We start from the raw sequence: 12,577 nt of genomic DNA on the forward strand, positions 1-12,577 counted from the left end.
CCGGGTCCCCCCCGCCCCGGCGAGGCGCGGCCCCCCACAGGAGGCCGCAGACCCCTGACCCGCGCCCGGCGCGCCCCGGGGCCCGGAGCCTCTGCCCGCCGCCGCCTCGCCGGCGTGACCCGGCCCCCGCCCGAGCGGTGTTTTCTGGTGATGAATTGAATTTGTAGCCGATATCCGATTCCCATGTAGAGTCTCCGCCTCCTCCTCCCCCCGCCGCCGCCCTCCCTCCCTCCGCCCTCCCCTCCCGCCGCCGCCGCCGCCTCCCGCTCCAGCTCCGCGGCCCGGCCCGGCCGGCTCCCTCCTCCCTCCCCTGCAGCCTTCGCCTGCCCTCCCGCCGGCCGCACCGGGCTCCAGGGGGGCCAGAGGCTCTGCGGGGTGGGGGGAGGACAGGAGGGGAGGAGGAGGGAGGGGGGACCCCCGAGTCGCCCCCTCTCCTCCCCCCGCCCCCCCGGCTCCATCCTCCGCCGCCGCCCGAGCAGCTGCGGGGCCGCCGCCGCCGCCGCCTTTGCAGGTAACAGCCACCGCCCCCCGCTCGCCCCCTCCCCGCCTGGCCTCCGCTCCCTCCGGGCCCCCTGCCCCGGGCCTCCCTCGGGCGGGGGGGGGAGGCGGCGGCGGCGGGGTGGGGGGGGAGGCGGGGGCGTCTGGGTTGTCACCGCGCCGGGGGCGTGGGCGGGGGCCGGGTCACCGGAGGCTCGGGTGTGGGTGTGGGTGGGGAGGCCGGGGGATGCCCGGCGCCGCTGACACTGGCACCCCCTCACTTTCCGGGGGAAGCCGGGGGGCGGCGGCGTGCGGGGGGCCGGGGAGGGTGTTCCCGGCCTAGCGGTACCGGCAGTGTCTGCGCTGCCCCGGCCCTGGCGCCTCCGGTCCCTGCGCAGCTCCCGCTCCCCGCCCGCCCGGGCCGCGCGGCGTGGGGAGGGGGCGCCGGCCGGGCGGGGGCGGCGGCGGGCTTATATAACGCGGGGAGCGCCCGTGCCGGCGTGTTTGGGTTGGGGGGAGGGGGCCGTCTGCCGCGCTCCCCGGCGCGGGGGCTGTCTGCGCTCGCCGGGTGGGGTGCAGGCGAGGCTGCACCGGCGTCCCCCGGGGTCTCCTTCCTCCCCACCCTCCCCACTGCCGGCGCGCAGGAAAAGACGGCCCTGGAGCGGGGTGGGGGTGTGTGTGGGAGGTGGGTAACGTGCTCGTCTGTGTTTTTAATAGTAGTGGGGTTTTAATCCGCTTGGGAGTTGTGTGCTAAGAATAGAAATGTGCGGAAGATGCTGGGTTTGGCGGATCCAGTGATGCTGTCGCTGCTGGCGGCGGCGGCGGCTCAGGCTACAAGTAAACAAACCAGCCTCTTCCTCGTCCACCTCCTCCTCCTGCGCATCGGTCTGCACCAGCCATGATGCTGGCGGGGCCCTCAGAGCCCAGAGTGGAAGCCTGGCTGGTCGCCGTGTTCACCCTGACTCCCAGGCGGGGTCACTCCTTGTTTGGGATTACCCGGGGATCTGCACTTAGGCTGGGCTGCGTCTCGTTGGGGCCAGGTCTTCAGGACCGGTATTGACTGTTTCTCTTCTGAAAGCAGAGGAAAGGCTTACCCATAAGCCAAGGGTAGGATGCTCCCATTTCTTGCATCCAGAGAACCTCGTGAAAATAAAACCAACTCATTTCAGTAGTGTGGTAATTGGTCGAGAGCCCAGTAGTTTGTAATTGATTACATTTTCAAATAGAAATTCATAGCGAAAGCTATGTATCTGTATTATTGCACTGTTAAAACGTTCACACTTTTTAAATTCATCCTGTAGCTAAAACATGTGAAATGATGACTTTTTGCAGTTTAATACCTTGGTAGCTGCTTCAAACCATCAAGTTAGATATATGTTCCATATCTGGGAAGCCATGGCCATTTTATATCTATTAGTAGGCTGTCAGTTACTACACAACCCCGGGGTTTTGTTTTTGGTGGAAACTCATTAAATTAGGTTATACATTGTTAGGAAATGGTTGAAAAAGCCAAAGCTAGAAGGGTCCAGTAAACGTGGTTTAGGAAAGTTTGTTTTCAGAACTTAAACATCATTGCAAAATCCGCATAAAAGAGTATGAGTATTCCAGGAGGTGGTCGTCTAAAACCAACACCCACACTGAGGAAGTGCTTGTCTAAGACAGGAATGTATTTTTTATTAAGAAATCTAATTCTTAGTAAATTATCAGCTTTCTGAGGTGAATGTGCAATAATTTGGAAGATATATATCAGGGCTGTAGATTTTTTTTTTCTTTTGCCAACACATAATCTTGACTTTGAAAGTTTACCAAGGAGACTGTATTTGAAGATCTGCTTTTTGTTTGTCTCACTAGGGTTGACCCCAATATTTTTGATTGGCTTGAGCTTCTAATTTTAAAGGGAGGGAGTGTATATATATATCACATGAATGAGACACCGCTGGAATTTAGATGAATGAAGAGCTGTAGTTTTTAGTTATGTTTGTGGTAGGTGTTTGAAGTAGTAGGTTTTCCTACAGCATTTAAAAAATATCTAAAGTAATTCTACAAAAAAACTTAGGAAGCTATTATTTGTATCCATTTTGTCCCCTACACTTAGTTTTTCTGTAAGGATTACTTTAGCGAGTTGTTTTCCAACTGAAAATTCATTTTTAGTTTGACACTGACTTTGAGTTTAAGTTGTGCATGTGAAGGTACTTAAGGGTACTTAAGGGTTCAGCTTTAGACTTTTTGGTTTATATAATTTTATAGCTGTAAAATATTTTAAATAAAATTTCATTCATTCCTCCAACAAATATTTGAGTGTGAACTGTGTGCCTGGAGCTAGTTTGATTAAAAACTTCCCTTATTTACATTTCATTCAGAAGATTACTACCATTAGAAAGAGAATTTGTTTTCAGAATTATTGCAAATCTAAACATGTTACGGTTAAACATATTGGAGGACAAATGTAATAGAATCTTGTGCAAAGTAGGGATTTAAGATTTTTAAACTATGGCTTTTGATTTAAACATATAAGAGATTTTATTTCTTAAAAATTCAATGGAAATTTCCAACTATTTGGTTTTCTTTAAAAAGAGGAACCTGTTTTACAAATTGATTTTGTGGAAGTTTAGAGTTTACTTGAACTTTGCATATTTTTGTGAAAAGATAGCTATACTTTGTTGTTATACTTTTTTAGTTCAAGAATTCACCCTAGAGAAGATAAGGCAATTATTGTTAACTTGTGTTAATTGGATTTTTAGCGTGATTCGATAGGATCTTGTCTTTATAATGTGATTAAGTTTTAAGCATTAATAAATACTTAATTTATGATAATTTATATTTGAATACCATAAGATGCAAGACAGAAAAATAAGCCATTTCATTTGTTTTGACCAAATCAGTCTTATAATTTGGCATTTTTGTTTTTCTTAACATACAGTTTAATGCACATAATGAATTTTTGTAGATTTGAGTTAGAATATTTTAATCCTTTGAAGTTGCTCTGTTTTTAACTCGAGGTTTCAGGAGTGTGCTGAGTCCTCATTTTCTACAGCACACACTCTTCTGTAGTCACCTGGAAGGATAGCCCTGGATCATTGGATGTTAACTGAAAAATTTATCGTGGTCTTTCACGTATGACAGCGCTAAGTCAGGCTTAGGGTCAATGCCAGCCAGTGCCTGGTGAGCACTTGCCACGTGCCAGGCGCTGTTCTATGTGCTTAATGTCTGTCAATTGGTTTAATCTTCACAACAGCCCCTGCTACCTTGGAAAGTGGTTTTCACAAGAGAAAACACTTATTAACGCGGCATTATAAAAATCCACTTCCGTTTGTCCTCATTCTGAAACACTTTTTTCCTTAGCGTTTCTCCTAAGTTGCTTGTACCTATCATTAGACTTCCCAGTGACATACTCAGTGTCAGTAACATAGTACAATAATTTCCATAGAAATCACGTTAATAGAGTAAAAAGAAGATATATCGACAGATCCGTAACCTTCTTTTTCATTTCAGTTGTTTCAGAGGCCAAGTCCAATGCTTCAGTTATTCACATATGTTACTGTAGTGCCATAGTCTCTTGGCATTTAGATGTAAACAGGTTTCCTTTGCCAGGTGACCTTCAAATAGTAGTTGATAGTAAATTAATATATGTTTCTTGACCTGTGGATTTGCTTGTTAGTTGTCTTTTCAGTACTCTCTTTATATTTATCACCAACTGCAGAGAATTTACATTTTGTAAATGGGTATATTTTGCTAATATTCAGAGGGAAAAGTAAAATGATATACCAGAAGAGATCTCTAGAAGACTTTTAAGTGAGGAATTTTCTCTTATATTGATTAAGAAAGCCTCTGACTCTGTTCGGGAGTCCAGGGGACAGGAAGGGGAGAAAGATGGTATTTTGCCAGTATTAGAGTTAAGTTCAGATTTTGTCAAAGTGCGATTGATGTTGGAATGTTTTCTCTTCCCAACTGTGTATTAAACTTTTGAGGACCCGACCTGTGTATAATCATGATGGTGTCACTGGAGATGGCATCTCTAAGTGAAGTAGATACTTGGTAGATTTGAACTTGCAGAATCATAAATACCAGCTCTGGAGGAGCTGTGAAGCTATTTAAGTTTGTCTAATGCTACACTTTTATTTTTATGGCTGAGAAAAGTGAAGCACAGAGAATTCATTAAAGGACCTTATGTGGCATCACTGCGGGTGGGGCAGAGTTGGGAACAGGGACCCCCGTTTCTGGGCCTGCCCGGTGCTCTTTTTGATGCACCATTGTGACGAGCTTTGGTACAGGATTCCATACTTGTGGGTTAACTCTCAGTTTAATCCGGGGTAAAATCTGTCAAGCTGATTCTTGACATTAAATGGACCATATACCAATTGCATTTTGTGTATATGTGCGGACTTTTTTTTTTTTTTTTTTATTGTCACGGAGGTCCCCAAGGCAGATTTTAGAACGATTTTGCGTGTGTGTTGGAAAAGTACGGCTAGCTGTGCAGCCGAAATTCTTCCAGTGGCAACCTCAACCTTTTCCTGTTATATTACAGGTACCTTCAAATAGAGACAAGCCACACTTAGTATGAGAAAGGTAGGGGATCATTTGTCCATTGTTCGTTCAGTGGTTTAGGTGAACCAGAGGAATCCAATAGACATTTTCATAGTTGTTTCAAGTTAGAATATTAAATACAGCACCCAGCACAAGTTGTTCTCTTAAAATTTGGTTATTCATGGATGTGTTGGTTTAAATGGCACTCAGGTGCCCTAAACTGAGGTAGGGAAGAGGGGGAAATACTCTCCATTTTTGTATGTATATTTCAAAGTTTGTGAAGTTGAAAGAACTGAAATTTTGTTTGACAGTTGAAAATCTTGCTTATGCCTATTCAAATATAGGCATAGTATATAGTATAGTATATTTTTCTATAGGGTGAAAGAGTGAAGATGTCTATTAGTTTTAAGAAAATCCACAAAGTCTGTTACTGTACTCTGAAGAAAGGAAAGGTATCCAAAATACATAGTTCGTGTGACTCACTTTCCCCATACGACAGGTTTATGAACAGGATAACAACTCTTAAGAGGGACTGACTGGCTGAGAGTTATGTGAAGTGCAGAGCAAATTGCCTTGAATTTCCCATTCATTTCAGTATTTGTCCTTTCCCTGAAATCCTTTAAAAAGTTTTATATGACTTTATGCATTTATTATGGCATATGTTTCACCTATTTCTTGAAATTGTAGATACTATGGAATTGTATTATGGTTACCCTGGACAATCATTTGTACTTCAAAGTAGCAATATTCTCTTGTCTTTGCACCTTAGTTTGCCTTCATTAATTCAGTTTGGCTAGGCATAGCTAAAGAATATAAAAAATGTGGTATGGGGCAAGTATCTTCTACATAGTATTAATTACAGCCAATGATATAGTTTAGAGGAAGTTGAATTATGGAGAGTATTGTGGCTTTAAACTTAGAAATTAACATGTAGGAAATTACTAACCTGTGAATCTTGCTCTAATTTGTAAAAAAGAAAATTGCTCGCGTGCCTTTTACCTTTGTCAACCTTCTGGTCTTCTGTTTGTGTCATTTCCTTTGTGATGCTGCAGTTATATTTGATTTTTAATTTATTTGAAAACATTGTGTTGACTAGATTTTTGAAAAATAATTCGATACAGAAAAAAATGTTTGCAGCGATTCACAAATGTTATACATACTTCTGAGAGTTCCTCTTGGGTTGTTTGGTAGAAAGCATACCAAACTGATAGGAGACTTGAACTGCAGGTGGTTACACTCGTTACTTGTCACTATTTGGTTATGGTAACGGTGAGGAAATAATGTCATTTGTGATAGGTCACAGTTTGGCTAGGCTCAGGATTGTAGATGCAGTTGCTGCTGTACAGATTCTAGAGTCAAATTCACAAATATGTGAAAGCACTTTGATAACAAATTACATGGAAAAGATAACTTTGTTTTGCTTGCCTCCTTGTATGCTCAGTGTGGTCCTTGGCACAGAGTAGGCAATCAGTACCTGTTTACTGACTACATATATATGTGTTACGTGTTGATATTTTAGAAGGACATTTGAAGAACTTCGATAATTGGTTAAAACTGAATGGTTTGTTGCCTTAAGTAAACAAATATCTTTTTAAAATTGTTATAAATATCATTAAGAAAATACACCATTCATTCTCTTCCTTCCTTTCACAAAGATAATTTTGGGCACTGTTGATACTTGTTTGGGAATTGAAACTTGACCTCTCAACGAAAAGGACCAAAAAACATGGAGAAAAGGAGGATAATTTTAATGTGTGCCAGTCCTCACAATTACTGGAGGTCTATAGTGAACACACTTTAATGACTAAGGAAGAATATTTATTGTAATTTAAATTACTTCTGTGTAGATGCTTTCATAGCATTTGAGTTCAGGTTTGTCTTTAAGATGAGTTAAGACTGCTCTCTCTGTTGACTTACAATATTAGTTTGTCTAGTGTGTTCTTCATTCGTTATGTAAAGCTACGTCCCCGCTCTTTCATTCATCCACTCATTCATTCATTTTGTGTTTGTTGGGCATATCTTATGTGTCAGGCACTGTCAAATTGCTTTACTAAATAGTAATGCTGTTGAATGAGGTACAAGATGTGAAAATGTTTTGTAAATTGTGAAGTGATATTCAAATGCTGTTATCATCAAATTCTCAAATAGTTTTGAATGAAAGTACCTTTAGTGTGACTGCTTTGTGTAAATTCTAGATAGAATCTGCCAAGAATTTTGTATGACATTTTTTTAAAGAATAGACAAAATTAGATTATTCAGCATTGAAATATTTAATGCAATAGGCTTAGAAGAAAAAGAAACTCAATTTTGTCTTTTAGAGCTCATTGGATAGAACGTTATTTCTGGAGAAGTTGGGACTGTAGGAGGAGGTGAAGTTCATGTCCAGCTCATCATTTCGCAGATTAGTGTTTTTAACAACGTGGAACACTGAGTGGGAGAGTGGAGATGACTTGGTGCAAGAGGGTTGCCACTGTAGGGAAATTAAAGCGAAGAATATGGTGGATTGCTTAAGAGTCAGTAGCACTGTGTTCGTGCACACAAGACAGCACATATTTCTAGCCTATTGGTCATAATTCCGGAGTAGTATACTTTTGAGTGTCTTTTAAGCTATTTTCAGAGAATGTATCATTTTAGCTGAGAGTCCCAGGAGCAACTTTAAAGCTGAATATTATGATTATGGGTAGAATTTGGTAACATTTTAAGATGCAAATGGATAAAGCCATTTCTATAATGGTGGGTTTACTGGTTCTGATGACGATTATAAATTTTGTCCAGTTGATTTAACATCCGTTTCAGCACTTTAAATATGTAAACACTGATAAGCATTTTTATCTAAAAAGTTAGTTTTTTGAAAGTTTCATTTTATGTATTTATTTAAAAATTTATTTATTTGAGAGTGAGGAGGGGCAGCGGGAGAGGGAGAGAGAGAATCTCATGCAGACTCTATGCTGAGCACGGAGCCGATCTCAAGACCCTGAGCTCAGGACCTGAGTGGAAACCAAGACTCAGACCGGAACTCAAGGGACTGCACCACCAAGGCGCCCCGAAACAGTTTCATTTTAAAACAAAATTCACTGATTTGGATTGATGTGGATATTTCAGTATGTTGTTTTGTACTGAAGGGGTGGTGCTAGCAGAAAGAACATGTGCCTGGTTCTCTGGTCTTGGTTCCCTCAGAAAGCAGCTGTGTGACCTTGGGCAAGTCGCTTCATCCATCTAGACTCTTGTTTCCTCGTCTGTAAAATGCTTTGAGATCCCAACAGTGAAATGGCAGCTTAAAAAAATGGAATGAATTTTGAAAATACTTTTTTTTTAGTGTTCTTTATAGGTGTGTTGTAATGCAGATTATTTTAATAGAAAGGGATATATTTTACATATGTTTATTGGATTTGTATTATTTTTTGGTTATTACTGAATGTTGACCCCTCATCTGTTCCATTTCCAGAATGTTCCATCCCAAGAATATTAAGATAGGAATTTTTTTTTTGATCCAGAGAATATAACCTTATAGTCAGAAACCAAGAAGGGCTTGAATGAGATGAGGGCCCTTGCTACAGGTGCTACCAAAGGGAAGGACTACGTGCCCCTCTTCTGAAGTCCTCAGTTTGCACCAGAGCTCCCAATATTTAATGTCCTTATAATTATTTATGTAGTCTAAGGAGCTAACCATTTTAGTTACCTAGTTGTGTATTATGGAGCCAGTTTTCAGGAAGTTACATAAATCAGATTAAAATGGTGTTTGGATTCTTTGCTGAAGGGTTTTTGTTTTTGTTTTTGTTTTGCCCATTTTTAGTGGTGAAATGAGTCTTGCCTTGAGTTATGTGGCAGTTTCACAAAGTGTGTTCCTTTGGATGCCAGCACATATTACTAAAGAGAAAGCAAAGAGCCTGTGGGTTCAGTAAGTTGAGGATTTTCTGAGATAAGTAAGGTTATACATAGTTTATATCATTAGGAGGTTTATAGGGGTGTTCTAAGAGAAAGACATGGTTTGTAGAACTTTTCAAACTTATTTGACCAAATAATTTTTTTTCTTTTTTCATCTTTTTTTTTCCCCTGGAGTTTCTCTTGGTATTCTTTTAAACATATTTTGGGAAAATACATCCAGATTCTCTTCAGTAGCAGACCCTAGTGCTTCTGTGGACAGTCTCGACCTTACCTGTAGGTGCAAGGGCACGTGTGGGGGTGGTTTTCTATTCCGCCACACAAACTTCGTCGGACTTTCTTAAGAGAATGTTAGTCTTGATTCCTCACTGCTAAATGATTAGGCTTTCTACTTAATTTGCATGGGAAAATGAGCTATAATTCAGTCCCAGTAATAGCTAGGGAGTCTAACCTTGAACTTGCTGTTATGTACTATTTACCAATTTGAGAAAATAGTATAGTTATATAGTCCATCCATCCATTTTTCTGGTTATCTAAAATTTATGCCTGTGTTTTGGACTGTATAATGCCAGTGTAGCCTGGACCACATGTTTTGGTCCCTTTCTGTGGAAATATTTTTAACTCTGTTTTATCTTGGCATTTTCCTTTTTAGGTTGAGAGGGACAATGAGAAATAACCCTGTAAAACTCATTAGTGTATATATAAGGATATTTTTGAGGACTTTGTTTATTACACTACAAGGTATCTTACAAAGACCCATGGGATAAATTTCAGATTTTTATTCCAGGAAAAATTGTATTCCTTCTGAAGCAACTTCTTTTTTTCTTTTAAAAAATATTTATGGATAATGTAAATATTGTAACCGATTGTGTTCCCTTATTAGCATTGCTTCCTGAAAGCTTCCCTGCTAAATTTGTAGCCCATCTTTTATAAATATGTAGACTTTTACTCTGGTTTCTTTTTATCTTAAGGCAGGATAGTTTTGGAATTAGGACTGCAGGCTCTGGGGTCAGAAGGCCTGGTTCAGATTTGGGTTCCATCATTCAGCAGTTGTGTTGAAGTCAGGCATACTGCATAATCTCTGTGAGCCGCAGTTTACTCATCTGTGTAACGAAGTTAATGGTACTCTCCTGGGTTTATTGTGAGGATTACCTGAGAAGACTAGATGGAAGCACTTGTTCTTGACCCATCTTGGATACCCTGTATTTTTTTCCACTTTCATATTCCCTTTGTTTCACTTCGTGTATTTTAAAAAAGAATTGATTTTATATTATTTATAATATTTTATTTATTGTAATCTAAAAATTTGTTGTCATCTAATTAATCAGTTGTCTAAAATATTTCTCGGAGTAGGGCAGAGTAAGCATAGACACGTGCTGGTTTCTTAGCACATTGTGTTTTCCATAACATATGGCTATTAAAAACATTCACAATGGCTTTGCCATAAATATTCCTAAATCCACAGAGATTTTGGAACTCGACATACAGGGAAGTTTACTTTTAGTTCACCTAACTTTAATTCTCTTCCCTTTTCACCTCCGACACATAGCGCCGAACAGATTTTCTGTATTATTTGTATAGGTGTGACGGTGGTTTTCTTAAGACATTTTTTTTGTTACAACCTCTTAGGTTAAAAGTTTCACTATCATTTGAAATCTGTCACAAGACCAGGAAAGCACGTTCATTATAGAACTATTGAATAAATAAATTCCCCAGTTTGAGGAGTTAGAGTTTTATGTGAGGTCAGGCCAGTTGAAGACATTTACAAAGAATTAGTTGTTTGTTATTGCTATGTGAGTTGCAAGAATGGAAAAAAAAGAAATTCTTTCTTCAATACTTCCTTCCAGGCTGAGTCATCACTAGAGAGTGGGAAGGGCCGCCGCAGCAGCAGAGAATCCAAACCCCAAAGCTGATACCGCACAGTAGCATTTCTCCAAGTTGGGGGCTCAGAGGGGAGCCATCATGAGCGATGTTACCGTCGTGAAAGAAGGCTGGGTTCAGAAGAGGGGTAAGTACTCACCAAAGCCGAGAGTCGTGTGCTTGGTAAGTGTGCTCATGGTCAGCGGTGTCCTGGAAGTTGGTATTTGTTCCGAAACTGTTCACAGAGTAGCGGACAGTCTCTGTCCAGTGAGAGAGAAAGGATATTTAACTTATATGTTAGGAATTTGCTTGTTATTTAGAGATTCTCCGTAATTCTTGATTTTGGTAATTTATCATCAACGTTACGAAGACTTGGCCTCCTGGTATGTTGTGTGCTTGCGTGTTACAGAAAGTTCGTGTTGTATTTTTCTATGTCCACAGATTCTACAATCCATAGAGATGTCTTTCGGATGATTTGATTTCCAGAAAAGTGTCTAACTTGTCTGCATTGAAAGACAAGTAAATTTATATTAAGCCGATTTGGGTGGTAGCAGGGGAGGGGCTTACAGGTTTAAAGGGAAGGAGTTCACCCACAAACTCATGGCTTCAGCAGTCCTTTAAGTGAGGTAAGGAGAGTCCGAAAGTAAAAGACCAAATGAAGAGAGGGTTTTTGTGGTGTGTGTGTGTGTGTGTTTATGTTTCATTTCATATTTTTATTTTTCATGATCTAGTTTTAGTATTTCTTGTTCACTTGTTCACTCCTACTTTAGGTAAATAATTCAGATGCATTATTACTCTTTTTTAACACTGAAGGAAGAACTTTAGTTTATCCTCTATGCGATCACCTGCAAACATGGTCAATATGTTTATTAAGAAATCTGGAGTGTAGACTAGTTGCCAGGCAACTAGTGTTTATCCACGTGGCCAAATTGAGTAGAATGAGGACTGCTTCATTCTCAGGACTTTGGCGTTCCTGTGTACTATATCTATTTTCTGATTAAAAGTTGCCTTTTAAATAGTGATTTCAATGTTCCTTGTGGGTCTGTAGTTAATTCCTATGCTTGAAAAGCTGTTGTCAGAAGTTAAATGGGATTGTGTATGACTGAGTTTTAAAACATGAGCCTTATTGAGTTATAATTTCCATAACAATAAAATTCACCAATTTTAAGTGTACACTTTGATGAATTTTGCTACGTTTATACAGTAGTGTATGTAACAAGCACTATAGCTATGACATCAGACATGTCCATCACCCCAAAAGTGCCCTCATTCCCTGATGCAGTCAGCCCTCGTTCCTCAACCCTGACAACCACTGATGTGCTACCACTGGAATCTTCCTTTTCTAATATCTCTTTTAAGTAGAGTCATACGGCCCTTTGTGTTTGGTTACTTTCACATAATGTAATACTTTAAGGATTTATCCATGTTGTGTGTATATCATTAGTTTGTTTCTTTATTGTTGAGGCGTATTTCATAGTTTGGCCGTACCACAATTTATCTGTTTACCAGCTGATGGCTATTTGGGGTGTTTCTAGTTTCTGGCTATTGTGAATAAAACTGCCATGAGCTAGGGAGTGCATATCTTGGTGTGATGTGTTTTCACTTTCTCTTGGGCAATAACCTAGGAATGAGATTGCTGGTCATATGGTAAGTGTGTGTTTCACGATAAAAACTGTTTCAGCCAACTATTGTATTGTTAAGTTTCATTTATTGTGTATTCTATTATAAATTTAGGAGGCATTTTCAGATTTTACTGCTGTATGAAGACATTTCTGTTTTTTTTAACTTGCCTATTACATTTATACTACCTTTCTTACTTACTTTGGGGGTAATA

The 12,577-nt window shown here is 40.7% G+C and overlaps 1 protein-coding gene across 3 annotated transcripts in view; it reads left to right on the forward strand.

Moving 5' to 3' along the window:
* The first annotated feature begins 241 nt into the window (after positions 1-241).
* The window catches only part of AKT3 (AKT serine/threonine kinase 3), a 302,152-nt gene continuing 289,816 nt past the window's right edge, over positions 242-12,577 (forward strand). The window contains exons 1-2 of one of the 3 annotated variants that reach the window (XM_087859652.1): positions 242-511; positions 10,731-10,891. In XM_087859652.1, the coding sequence (XP_087715778.1) occupies positions 10,846-10,891 (46 nt within the window). In that variant the 5' untranslated portion in view covers positions 242-511; positions 10,731-10,845. The remainder of the gene's footprint in view (positions 512-10,730; positions 10,892-12,577) is intronic. The other 2 variants (XM_087859651.1, XM_045796129.2) reach the window with 2 other exon arrangements.

This window comes from Ursus americanus, chromosome 2 (assembly GCF_024610735.1).
Source record: "Ursus americanus isolate L20-20 chromosome 2, mUrsAme1.1.p, whole genome shotgun sequence".
Taxonomy (NCBI): domain Eukaryota; kingdom Metazoa; phylum Chordata; class Mammalia; order Carnivora; family Ursidae; genus Ursus; species Ursus americanus.